Raw genomic sequence first — 13437 nt, forward strand, 5'->3', positions numbered from 1 at the left:
ATTTTGACGACCTCCGTGGTCGAGTAGTGTGTACACCGGTGGGTACGCCACTCCGAGGTCCCGGGTTCGATTCCCGGCCGTGTCGATGTAGAAAAAGTTCATTAGTTTTCTACATTGTCTTGGGTCTGGGTGTATGTAACTTCCGATTTTGACTTTGCCTCGTTACTTCTGATTTTCCATAACACAAGTACTTTAGCTACTTACATTGGGATCAGAATAATGTTTGTGATGTTGTTCAATATTTATTTATTTATTATTTCTTAATTTTGAGAACAGAGATGTAATTTCCCTTGTGCCTGTACTTACATTGGTCCATCCAGTAGAATATCTGATGAGTGGTTAGTAACTACCTAGGGTTTGCACAAAGATCTACCACCTTTATTATAGAGTTTATTCCATCACGCAGCTCCAATACAAAGATTTAATACAGCTAATTATTAACGGTTACGGCACATTCCCGATCCAATTTCAACAGAACCTCAATTGGATCGCTGTATTAGTAGACTCGCAATTATTTTTTTGATTCAAGAACTATAAAGTGATGATACGTTATAATTGACCTACAGGCTGTTGGATACACAAGTTTCCAACAACAAGATTAATTATTATAATTACGAAATAAAGCACATGTGAAGTCATGCTTGTCCGAGTTTGAACCCGTATCGTTTTGTTGGAATTCACGTGTGCCAGCTACATTCACTTGGTTCACCTCGGCTCAACACTGATATTTATTTAAATTATTTTAAAGACCTGTTACTAAAAATAGAATCAGACGTGTTTTTCATAATTTCGCTTTTTCACTTAAAGTGACATTTGTAAACAGAAAACTAAACGCAAAGTGACGAATGGATTCATTAGCGAACCGATCCAGCAACGTTGGAAGTTATTTGACATAGACGTCAATATTCACTCACGATGTTTTTCGGATATCACTTGAATAATTATTCAAGCTTATAGAAAATTCATTTTCTTCCAGTTATGACCTTTAAAAATACATTTTAAAAACATTTCTACTTCATGTAATTAAACAAAACCTCGCAATCAAGGTTTTAAATGACGTTCAGCGTAATGTAAGCCTTTATGTATAAATGTCACGTGATGAGGTACGCCTCGAAGAAGGAGCTATTATAAAGTGAAGTTTATTTCCCTTGTTTTTTAATTATTTTTTATTCGTAGAGCGAGAGTTTAAAATAATAATAATATTAATACAAAAAACGTATACATTATAAGTAGCATATTATACTGAATTAAAATAATATAAATATATTATATTGATATCAAAGATACGGATAACATGACTGTAGATATTTTTCGAGTTAAAGAAGAAAATAAATAGTAAATAAACAAGAGCAATATAAAAAATGTTTAATTCAAAATCCCTATGAGTTTGTTCTAGGGGTTCTTGGATTATTTACTACTATTATGACGTCAGAATGAGAAATTTCAAGATGGCGGACTCAAAATTATTATTCTTTGGAAATATGCTGATAAGCTTGAAAAAATAATGTATAAGTATATAATAGTACTTGATATAAAGAATGTGTAAAAATATTAAAAGCAAATCGATACTTCGCTTAAGAATAGCTAAATTTATTCTGAAAAACTGAGTGTAAGCGTTTGAATTATTTAAAAAGAAATTTTAATAGATAATAATACACTTTTTTCCTTAAAGTTCTTTTAATTTTAACCTTCAAGACACTAAACTACTGAGAAGAATAACTGTTGTATATCATATATGTGCCAAAGAACCTCAAAGGGAGGCCAATTCCAAGCCACGGCTCTATTACGGGTTAAGGGATACAAGTGGCAGACTTTCATTCAGCTCCAAAATATTAGGCTATTCAAGAAAAGAGGAGATCTTGTCATATAGATAAGGTTTTTGCCACCATGGAGTTTGAGTAGAGGTTGGTGTTGGTCACATGTGATATTTTTATACGGTACATGGTTCCTCACAACGTTTTCCCTCCTCACCAAGCATGAGTTGAATTTTAAACATGGATTAGAAATATGAAAACTTAGCCCAGATCTAGTTAAGTTTCAGCTAAGATCTACGTCTTCAGCATTTTTTCTCCTTATCATAACACACAACAGTAGTTAAACTTCTTTTTTCAAATGTGACAAGACGCGACGTGACGTGACCGTGACGTGACGTGACAAAATCTCAACTGATTTTGAATTTTGAAATTTTTCAAAATACGACGATAATTTGTACAAAAAATAGTTACCCAGATATTGAAATTTATTTTACCATATTCTTATTCTTACATTTGTAAGAATAAGAATATGGTATTCTTATAGTTGTATTCCGGTGTCATTAGTAAGAATAATGAATCATTTGGGTATACCAAGAGTTATCTACGAGGCCTAGTTCAAAATCTTCCCTATAAAAAACCTTTTTTAAATTTCGGATTGCATGTACAGATACATCTGTCGTATGGAAACGACGTTAACTCAACAACAATATTTTACAGATTAACTATTTGTTAAATACAAGAACTCGGCTTGAGACGATATTTAAAGACGGTATTTTGTCTTGCTGGTAATGTTGCTGTCTAATTTGTTAGGAATGTACATTGTGATAGTCAATGTTCTTGGGAGAGTCCCGAGAACCCATAAAGTTATTTTCCACTTTCACTCTGTTGTTTCCTTTTTTACAAGCTTTCCTTTGCAGTTAGTATGTTTAATCATCACGGAATTTCCAAAGGTTTTACTGGTGAGATAATAATATTCAACGTCTTTTAACAAATGGTGAATATCAACCAATAAGAACAAAATGTCTACTAACTATTTAAACAACACTTTTCTGGTTACATTTATATTTTTTAAATTAGAGGTTTCATGAACACCCCCCCCCCACACACACTAGGTTACGTTAATGCATGTATAGTTGACACACATATAGATTTTATAGACAGAGTATCATATTCCCCTCTCTGGCTGCAACTTATCAAAATCCATTTTCTCTTCGTAAATGGTGGATTCAACTAATATCTAAATAAGAACTAGCTATGTATATTTATAACGTATATATCTCTTGTTATATGTATATTTTATTTGTCCTTGTAAATATATAATTGCTTCAATGAACACGTGAGCACATCTATGTAAGTATGCATGTATTTATAAACCATCTAATTTGTTATTTTTCACACTCGCACGCTTGACTGATGGAATATCGGTCTGTTTCAAGTAAGAATTCGTTTGATATTTCCTTCTAATCTGCTATGTTATTACGAGCTATTATTGCATGTCATTCTTCAATCACTTTGTGTCTTTTTATATTTTTCACTATTGCTTATTGTGAATTAACTTTAAGTATATTTTATTATATGATATTATAAGAATTTTGAGCAATACTAATTTTTGGTTTATCTAGTAGAAGTTGCTTGAATTCTTATCTCTAATCATTACTTCAGATATTTGTTGTATTCATCTTAGTTATATACGATATCTTTTATATCATTAATTATCATTTTATATGTAACACTTTAAAACTTTTAAAATCAAGATTCGTGGATCACAATGTGACGTTATTTATCTGTATCTTTCTCAATAATTAAACTATCAAACGAAAAATATTTTTTTCAAATTTGGTAGATCCTGTGAATCGCGTTCAACAAACTCTTCGTTTTAAATTTATTAGTATCGATTTAATTTACAAGACGTGCAATCTAAGTTTGCCGGTCAGAAAAAAGTCACGATTTCAAAATAAAATCTTGAGAAATAAAGGCGTTGAGTTCTTGCAATAAATTTTATATTCCATTTCTTTGTTTTATTTTATAGAGTTAAGGAATTTATTCCAACGTTTTTCACTAGTTAACAATGTGCTAAGCACCTTAATTAAATAAGATAATCATAAATCTGTTTGAATCAAACACGATTGGACGTCGTGATATGGTTTCGTAGTCATGAATTGAGGATGATTTACAGCCTCATTGTCTCACAACGCAGGACAATGGTTTAATTGACAATCGTGGTCGAATAAAGGTGTTTTAGGTTTCAAGCATTATTTATGATTACTAGTTTTAGTTGTATAATTGTGTATTTATTGTATAAGGCCAGATATAGTCGGAAATTGACTTCATGTAAATTTTCATCTTCGGTTATTAGCGGCATCTAAAAGTTTTATTTGTAAACATTATTGTCGTTCAGCATCATTAGGATTTAGAGATCTAGTTGTTCAAACATCTTAAAATATATCTCATGATTAAAGCCTAAAATGAACTAAGTCATCAATGCATATTTACAATAAAAGATAACCGAAATCGGATGAGGTGTATTACTTATAATTGTTAAAAAAAATATACCGTGATAAATTTAAAAGTAACGTTAATATCAATTAACAATTCAAACAGATAAATCTTTTTAATTTGGTCATTTATATATTTAACGGTATCATTAAAAGGCCAATAAAACAAATTATATTCGGGTATATTAGTGAAGTTCGTGTATTGAAAAGGCGATATAAAATACGAGCTATAAATTATGTTGCGCTTAATTTATTTTGTAATGTTAATTGAATGGTTACATACATATATGTTTGTATACGAAGGCAAACTTGATATTATGTGCATACGAATTAATGTAAATTTTATCAATTTTCAATGTAATTACAATAGTTAAAAAAAATTGGTATTTAACATCCGAACGGAATGATTGATCATTTTTTTTAGTCTATTTTTGTATATAAAAGCCGTACGCGTCCAAAGGTAGATTAAATTTTCAAATTAAAAATTTACAACATTCATAAATATTTCGATAATTCCAACGATAGAACTTTAGTATCAGTAAAATTAAGGTATTCTAAAATAAAATATTTATTATTTAAATAAAATCATTCACACTTACAAACATCGTATCACAAAAATTGAAGAATAAAAATGGCAGTAAAACAAAGACAAGAGGTTTTATAGCAATACTATCGCTTGGTAGCGTTCCAAATACAAATTACGAGTTTATAAATCTATATTGTTTTATTATTATAAAAGGGAATTAAACCTTTTGACTTTTTAATCTGTATAGATAAAGATTTTTGGAACGCATAAGTAAAGCCATTTAACAAAGACGATGTTATTATTAAACCAATCGTGAAATTTATTTTAATATAAGTATCCAAGTTCACCGATGTGCATCCGAATTAAACGATAACTATTACATTAACAAAAAGCTAGGGCTGCGCACACCTGAAGGCTTTAACATGTAGTGAACACTAGTCATGCTACAAGTCGCGTCACTTGAATGCGCGTCAAAGTGATTTCGAAGTAGCACCTGCGCAAGCACATAAATACGCACTCAAGAACCAGCCGATCGGTTTAATGATGTGTGACATCTTTCCTCTCGCTTCCCCACAATCTGTACCAATTTTTTTTCTCAAGAGGATATAATGTTGATGTTACTTATTACCAAGTTGAGATGTCAAAAGTTATTAAAATGCGATCTATTTATTCTGGACTCGTTATAGAAGTGATAACTTCTTAAGGAAGTATTAGAGTAGTAAACGTAACGTCGCCAGTCTATCTGGCTTCCCTTTTTCTTGGCTCCTCCATTTTCGCTCTAACCCATAGCGCTAGTCGTATTTCGAAAATAAGTTATCACATCTGTTGGGCGGAACAAAATGCACACGTTTTTTTAATATTATAAATACGATGTTCTTAGTTAATAGGCAGTAAAAATCATCTCCTTTGGGCGCTGGCCTTAATGATAAAATATATTAAGTGCTAGCTGTGACCCCGACTTCTTGCGCGTTTGAAATTAATAAAAAAGCGTGACTTTATAGCCTAAGTTGCTCCTTATTAGATCGCCTATCTGCCAGTGAAAGTCCCATCAAAATCGGTCCAGCCTTTCCAGAGATTAGCCGGAACAAACAGACAGACAGACAAAAATTGTAAAAAATGTTATTTAGGTATATGTACCGTGTATGTGTATGCATTTAGTAAAACGCGGTTATTTTAAAATTACAAGCAGACACTCCAATCTTATTATATGTATAGATTTCTGGAAAAATCGTAATAAAAAACAATTCGATGATGTATTAAACCAACGAAATATTATCGCAAATACTAAATGTACCTAAACTTTGATTATAATACAGCCGCTATTAAAGTTACTACGAACTAATTATAGTTTGAATTTCCAAGCAAAATATTTGTTTATGTTAGTTTCGTTTGGATAATTATTATTAGGTAGGTATTCATAACATTTTACTGGATGTATTTCAGGAGTAAAATATGAACCATTTAATCCTACAAAGCTTGACATTCATTAATATCATATTTTTATTTGAGCAACATCTTAGACGCTAGATATTTGCTAATTATAAACGTATAATTAATTAATTTAATTTCAAGATAATCAATAGAATCTTAACATGGCGCTATCAATTAATATTTAACGCTTAGTCAAACGTAATTATCATTGTAGATTATTAATTTAATTTATAGATTACATGCCGATTTTTAAGCAGCATATTCGACATTTTTGGCAGATCTCGTATAGGCCTTTGCTATAAGTCTTTTTTAAGTTTCGATGAATGTAATAAATTCTAATGTGAACTCCTTCTGCAGATGATAATCGTCCTGTCCTGACTGATAATGAAGTTGAACACCTGACAACTCTACCTGAGGAAGAAGCCGTTGTTGCCCTAATGGGGTACCCACGTGCAGGGGAAATAACTCGTGCGCAACTACGAGTTAAAGAGAGCAAAGAATTTAAGGTAATTTAACCCAATTTTTTGGTAATCAATACATAAACTATATAAGAGAATTAATTATTAAAGATAATTTGGTCATTGTGTACAATCATTTCGTTTTGTTATCATGTTATTGGTAATCATTGTATGGTTTGTTTTTACTATTGCCATACAATAATGCTCAGCGTATAGTATGACGGATTAATAATTCGATGACGTCAATTAGATATTTTGGACCGACCCATCTACGTGACAAGTCACACTTTGCAAATCTGCGCGTGAATTTTACTTGCGTTTTAGAAATATTTTTTTACATTTACATTAACAGCCTGTAAATTTCCCAATTCTGGCCTAAGGCCTTCTCTCCTTTGAGGAGAAGGTATGAAGCATATTCCACCACGCTGCTTCAATGCGGGTTGGTGGAATTCACATGTGGCAGAATTTCGTTGAAATTAGACACATGTAGGTTTCCTCGCGATGTTTTCCTTCACCGCCGAGCACGAGATGAATTATAAACATAAATTAAGCACATGAAAATTCATTGGTACTAGCCTGGGTTTGTACCCGAAATCACTTGGCCATTGAATGAAACATCTCGGCTATAGAAAATTTTAGCACGACAGTTTGCCTTGATGGATTACGGCACTTACAGGTTAAAAGTCAATAAATCTAACTTATATGCAGATTGTTCAACCTTTGCGTGTTACAAAACAATTGTAACGTTGAATATATCAGAGTAAGGAATCAAAAACTCGATAATAGACTTATTCATGCCTAATGAATACTGGAAAATCCTTAAGGTCAATAACCTCCGCCACGTCTGTCTGTCTGATTGCGATAAACTCGAAAACTAAACGGACTTTTATATAATTTTCATGAACTGTCGGAGTGATTCATGAGTAAGTTTTAAGTGTGTTATTAATTAATGTCTTTGTAAATTTGCTAAAATTTGACGATCATCTTGAAAATGTTGGAAATAAATCACGGCGACTGAGAGCTCCGCTGGGAGTTGAGAGTTGGGAGTATAATACTATTATTATTATGTATTAAGATTTAAACATTTTATGTAGATTCTTACTAAAAATTTCGATAATTTATGATATTTTGTTAGGTTAGAGTTTTTATAATTTATCTTTAATTAGCTTCGGTAGATTAATATATTTTTGAAATTGTAAGCTGTAAGTTTCGGTTCACAATCTTTCGACAGTTTACAATATCGCGAGATAGATTATAATCTAACGGTATATGTAATTATATTATATATACTGTAACACATATGTAATGTTGTTAATACATTAGCGTTACTAGTTTTATTTGATGTATTAAACTATTAATTTTAACATGAATACTATTGAATTTTTACCTTCAGTAGGAATGGGTAAGACAAATGCTTAGTTAAGTCGTTATTTAGGCGATGTTATTAATATTTATTTCGCTTTTCAGAATACTGTAGATAAATTAGTGCAAAGAGCGAACGCCTCAATTATTATCGGGACGTCGTCATGGAAGGAACAGTTCTCAGAGGCTTTGACAGCGAGTTCAGGTAAAAATAATATTATATAAATAAATTCAAAATAATAAGGGATTTTGTGAATGATAATGAAAAAGTCGAATTAAAAAACAACAAAATTAATAAAAAACAATACACAATGACTAAAATAAAAGTTTATGACCTTTTTTACGTGCGTGCATTACGCGGTTTACTCTGTATGAATTCACTTCGTTTCTCATTCGTGAAATCTTGACAACCGACTTAGGGTGATACGAAATTTAGATTCGAGTGTCCTAAAAAATTCAATATATTTTATAAATTGTTAAATTTTACTGAGGAATTATTGCGATAATGTTTTGGTAGTCAGCTTAACTAACGCACTGGATTACTGTAGTATGAGGTGAATTATAGGTAAAGCTGTTAAAGCAGCTTATCTATATAATTTTAAATTTCGTAGATCTAAATTTGATTGATATTTCCCAAAATAAATATTGTAATTTTTGTGTTGCCAACGAGCTTTGATGACCAAAAGTTATATTGTCATGCACTTCCACAGAAATTGTTGATTTACGTTTCGAATTCACCGTAATTTAATTTTCCATTAGTGGAAACGAAGCTTAAGGCTCTCATTCGTTCCGTTAAGCGTACAGGCTAAAACAGCTATTTCTGCAAGCTGAATAATTACGCTATAATTCTGTTTTAAAACTTTTGCATTTATTTTAATTTCATTGGTATAATTAGGTTTGATGATTAAATTGAAATTATATGTTGTTTTTCACAGGTTTCAGTATTCAAAACTATTTTATTATAATTTGCTATTATTATTTACGATTGTTTTTTGAGTATTTCTTTTAAAGATCATTGGATTAATATGAAAGAAGGCATATAAAAAAAAAAGATAGTGGTTATAAGCTTGTATAGCCGTAACATATACCTGCTATATTAAACTATAAAATTTCTTATCTAGATAACCCTGACGAGCAACCATCGTGCGGAGACTATATTCTACATATTTTCACACTTTTCTGGAAAATTATTTTCGCGTTTGTTCCTCCTACGGGTAAGTTATGTTGTACTTTTTCTCTCTCTCTCTCTCGCACACTTATCTTTTTTCTCAGTCGCACTACAAGGATAGATTTTGGTCTCTCACAAGGTTCCCAAAGTCCACGTCCTAATTTTAAAGTTATCTAAAAGTTTTAATCACTATTCCTCGTTTGGATTTAAATATAATTAAATAATTAAGTTAGCCATTAGCTTAGATATGTAATAGGTATTACAAGGGTAATAATCATTATCATTACACAGTATAAAACAAAGTCGCTTGCCGCTGTCTGTCCCTATGTATGCTTAGATCTTTAAAATTACACAACGGATTTCTAAGCCGTTTTTTTAAATAGATAGATTGATTCAAGAGGAAGGTTTATATGTATAATAGACGCACAATATAATAGAGAAAAACTGATCATTTTAGAGGTTTCTGAAGTGATGTCGTAAATAAACACATTTTTTGCGCTTACATTGCAAGCGCTGGCTGAATCAAAATGATGTTCTACAGTATTGTACAATTAAGTACAATAAATATATTATGAATTTAATACAGATATAGCACTTTACAGCATGTCATTTAAATAAAAATTTTCGAAGATATTACGCAGGGACATAGCGGTTTGTATTGTCTAACGACTGAAAAACTGTGAACATTGTAAGACTTTTTCTAGTATATTTAACGCCCCGCCCCCCGCCCCGTGGGTCGCAGGTTAATTATAAATATTTATCATTTTTCTTTATTTAGACATTGGAGGCGGATATGTCTGCTTCGTAGTGTCAATCATTTGCATCGGTCTCGTGACGGCTGTCATCGGAGATGTCGCTTCTCACTTCGGCTGCACCCTCGGGATCAAGGATTCAGTCACTGCCATTATATTCGTTGCACTGGGGACAAGCATACCAGGTAAATTAGTTGTTTTGTTTGTCTAGCAGAATTGGATATTGGTCTATTTGATTACCACATTAATCTTTCAAATTTTTGCGGTTAATATTGTTCTATTATTTTCTATAAGGTTAGAGTAATTTCTTGTTGATTGTTGCTGCTTTTATGGGAAGTTTCGTAGAGTATAGAGTATGGGTATAAATAAATATACTCGATATATTTGTTCCGTTTTTCTAATTATTTATATGTGATTAATAATTTTGATTTCATAACGTTTTACAGGTTTATCTTGCATAGTATCAGAGGAAGAGTTTATATCATTTATGTTTGTCAATGCAATACAGAAATATTTTCTTAAATTGGTTTAAGATATTCCATTATAATAGTCTTCTTCGAATGTGTTCAGGAATAGCTGATTGTGTGATACCAAAAGTCAAATATATTTCTCATAAGCTGATATTTTCAGATACATTTGCAAGCAAAGTAGCAGCAATCCAAGATAAACACGCGGATGCGTCAGTCGGTAACGTCACCGGCTCGAATGCTGTGAACGTTTTCCTAGGAATTGGAGTCGCGTGGACAGTGGCCGCGGTTGTCCATTGGAGTAAAAATGAGAAATTCGTCGTTGATCCAGGAAAGTGAGTATTCTTAATACGAAAATCTTTTACTCATCTTACATCATCTTCGTATCAAATGTCTTCATTAACAAAAAAATAATATAATTTATTCAAGTCCTACTCTTACTATCAAATTTATTTTGTTGTATATATTCGTTCACATAATACCTATATGTTTTATATGTAATGTCCAGCGGGTTGTCTTGTCTTTTGAGTTAAAAAAAGAATATCTACAAATTCCAATGTAGGTTCATTTCGTTTCATCATATTTGGTATTTATTGTTCAAATGAAACCGTTTGATGATATTTTCTACAGTTCGTAGTAGAAATATACCTATCTTCAAATTTCATTGGAATAAATGTAGAACCAACATTAAGACCCAAAGCATTAACCCCTTTTAAGTCGACACTTTATCATTATGGACTTAGAGGTGTCTTTCTTGCAGAATCGTTCGAATTTTTATCCTTGCTAAAAACCAAAAAGGATCATTCAAGCTCTTAATGTATAAAGTGATCAGAAAAAGACAATTTAAAATTTTCATCCATTGGCGCAGTGTGATTGTGAGCACTTGACGTTTGCTGCAAAATTTGAATCAATTCTATGGTTTAATTATTTGGTTCGATTCTTTGTTGCAAACTTAATTGTTTTTTTTAACAGTCTAGCATTCAGCGTCACCATGTTCTGTTCGGAAGCGGCCCTTGCTGTTTTAGTGTTAGTATTGCGGCGGAGAAAATCCATCGGTGGAGAACTGGGTGGACCACGAGGCATCAAGATCGTTACGTCCATGTTCTTCTTCTCATTGTGGCTGATATATCTCACCATGTCCACTTTAGAAGCTTATGGTTTTATTGAAGGATTTTAATGGTTTTAATTTTGTGATCGCTTGATGGCTTTATTCGTAAGAACGTAGACGCTTCCTATTGGATTATATTAAAAGTAAATAATTTTTGATTGGATCTTTGAAATGAATATTAAATGTGTTCAAAAATTTTCTCGTGATTAAAATCTGTCGTGTTTTTTTTTTTATTTATTGGAACTATTTCTAGGAATTCAAATAATATTAAACTAAATGGCTTACATTGGCTGTAACCTATATTCGACTTTAAATTATAAAATTATCTCGGCTCTATCCTAAATCTATTTACAAAAAAATATTAAAACTTATAAATGAAAAAAAAAAAAATTTCAAATATAGAACGTAGAACGAAAAAGAACGAAAGAAGCGGTTCAAAAATTTAAAATGACAAGGCATAGTGTTCCTTTACCTGTATATTATTATAGTTGATTATATATTATAGATGTTTCCAGAAATTGAGGCGATGTGCTCAAATGTACAGGCTTAGAATTCGAAATGTATTTACTTCTTCTTCTTGAAGTTTTCCCTTTCAGACTTCTAATATCATTATATTTAGCCTTGAAGGCTGTGGTATAAAGGTCTAAGTAGAATTAAAGTGGAGTTTATTATTATATTATATGTAATGAAATCGTGTTGACAAATGTAACGTAGGCCATTGTTAGAATAATGTTTAAAATATATCAAAAGTAGTCTAGACTAGTGATGGGCATATCTTTGTCGATAGAAAATATTCTTATTTAGATTGAATTTATAAATTGTTACAATTCATATTTTTTTATATTGATTTGTAGGAAATTAAAAGCAATATTATTCACTCGATTTGCCCCATCACTAAGCTTGGATACTTTTATGAAGGCTACTATTAAACCAGATTCTTATATTTATGTCATAATTAAGGTCAATGTAGATGCTTGGAGGGTTATATCATTTGTTTTATGAATCATCATCTTCAAGTACATACAACGTTAAAGCTGCACTCGTGAATTTGTTATTAATTTAAGAGAATGTTATTTTTTTATATTTATTTTCAATCATTTCTTCTGAAACATATACCCCATATTAAATATTTGATTTTTTTAAGTCTTAAAATTAAACTGTCAATTGATTTTAATTATAATTGTTTTTTTTTTAGTGTGTACTTGAAGTATTGATAACGTTAACTGTCTGTAGTAATATTTGCTATTAAAGGTGACAAACAGCGTTGTCGATTGATTAAATGAAAAAAATATTTTTATCGATAATGACATGTAACGTCACTATGTGTTTTGATGTGTTAGTGTTCTGTATATAATCGAAATGGATAAATTATTTAGTAATAAAGAATATCATAGATTGTTACCACGAAAACAAATAAAAAAAACAGACGATGATAGAGCGCGCGGAACATTAAAGAGGAGCAACAAAAGCGAATACGAATTCGTATATAATAATTTTTAATTAAAGTGACTTTTAATGTATTAACAAAAAGACGCGTCGTTTTACACTATTCAGAATTTGTATTCGCTTTTGTCACTTCACTGACGACGAATGATAAACACTTCGCCGATCCCGAATATCATGAATGAATGTACTATTTGTTATTATTAAGTATTTAATAATATATTTTGTTAATAATGTTTTTTTTTTTTATATAAAAGTGTGAATAATATTTATTAAATTTTAATGATTTTTCCTGTATAATATTTATTTAAGGCTTTTAATTTTGATTAATTACAGACTTTTGGAAAATAAACATTAATTGAAAACTACTTATTCGGTTCTATACTGTTAATGAAGTATTAACTGTCGATCTGATTTAATTCAAATTACATGATTTTCTTTAAGCAAACCATCGCCGTCAAATGTTAAAATTA

At 30.9% G+C, this 13437-nt stretch overlaps 1 protein-coding gene across 2 annotated transcripts in view; it reads left to right on the top strand.

Moving 5' to 3' along the window:
• Nucleotides 1–13236, top strand: part of LOC125071075 (sodium/calcium exchanger 3) — a 129285-nt gene extending 116049 nt beyond the window's left edge. Inside the window, exons 3-8 of one of the 2 annotated variants that reach the window (XM_047681160.1) lie at nucleotides 6597–6712; nucleotides 8132–8231; nucleotides 9148–9240; nucleotides 9973–10131; nucleotides 10577–10748; nucleotides 11386–13236. In XM_047681160.1, the coding sequence (XP_047537116.1) occupies nucleotides 6597–6712; nucleotides 8132–8231; nucleotides 9148–9240; nucleotides 9973–10131; nucleotides 10577–10748; nucleotides 11386–11590 (845 nt within the window). In that variant the 3' untranslated portion in view covers nucleotides 11591–13236. Of the gene's footprint in view, nucleotides 1–6563; nucleotides 6713–8131; nucleotides 8232–9147; nucleotides 9241–9972; nucleotides 10132–10576; nucleotides 10749–11385 lie in introns of both variants that reach the window. The other variant, XM_047681159.1, reaches the window with a different exon arrangement.
• Nucleotides 13237–13437: the final 201 nt, after the last annotated feature.

This window comes from Vanessa atalanta, chromosome 18 (genome assembly GCF_905147765.1).
Source record: "Vanessa atalanta chromosome 18, ilVanAtal1.2, whole genome shotgun sequence".
Lineage (NCBI taxonomy): Eukaryota > Metazoa > Arthropoda > Insecta > Lepidoptera > Nymphalidae > Vanessa > Vanessa atalanta.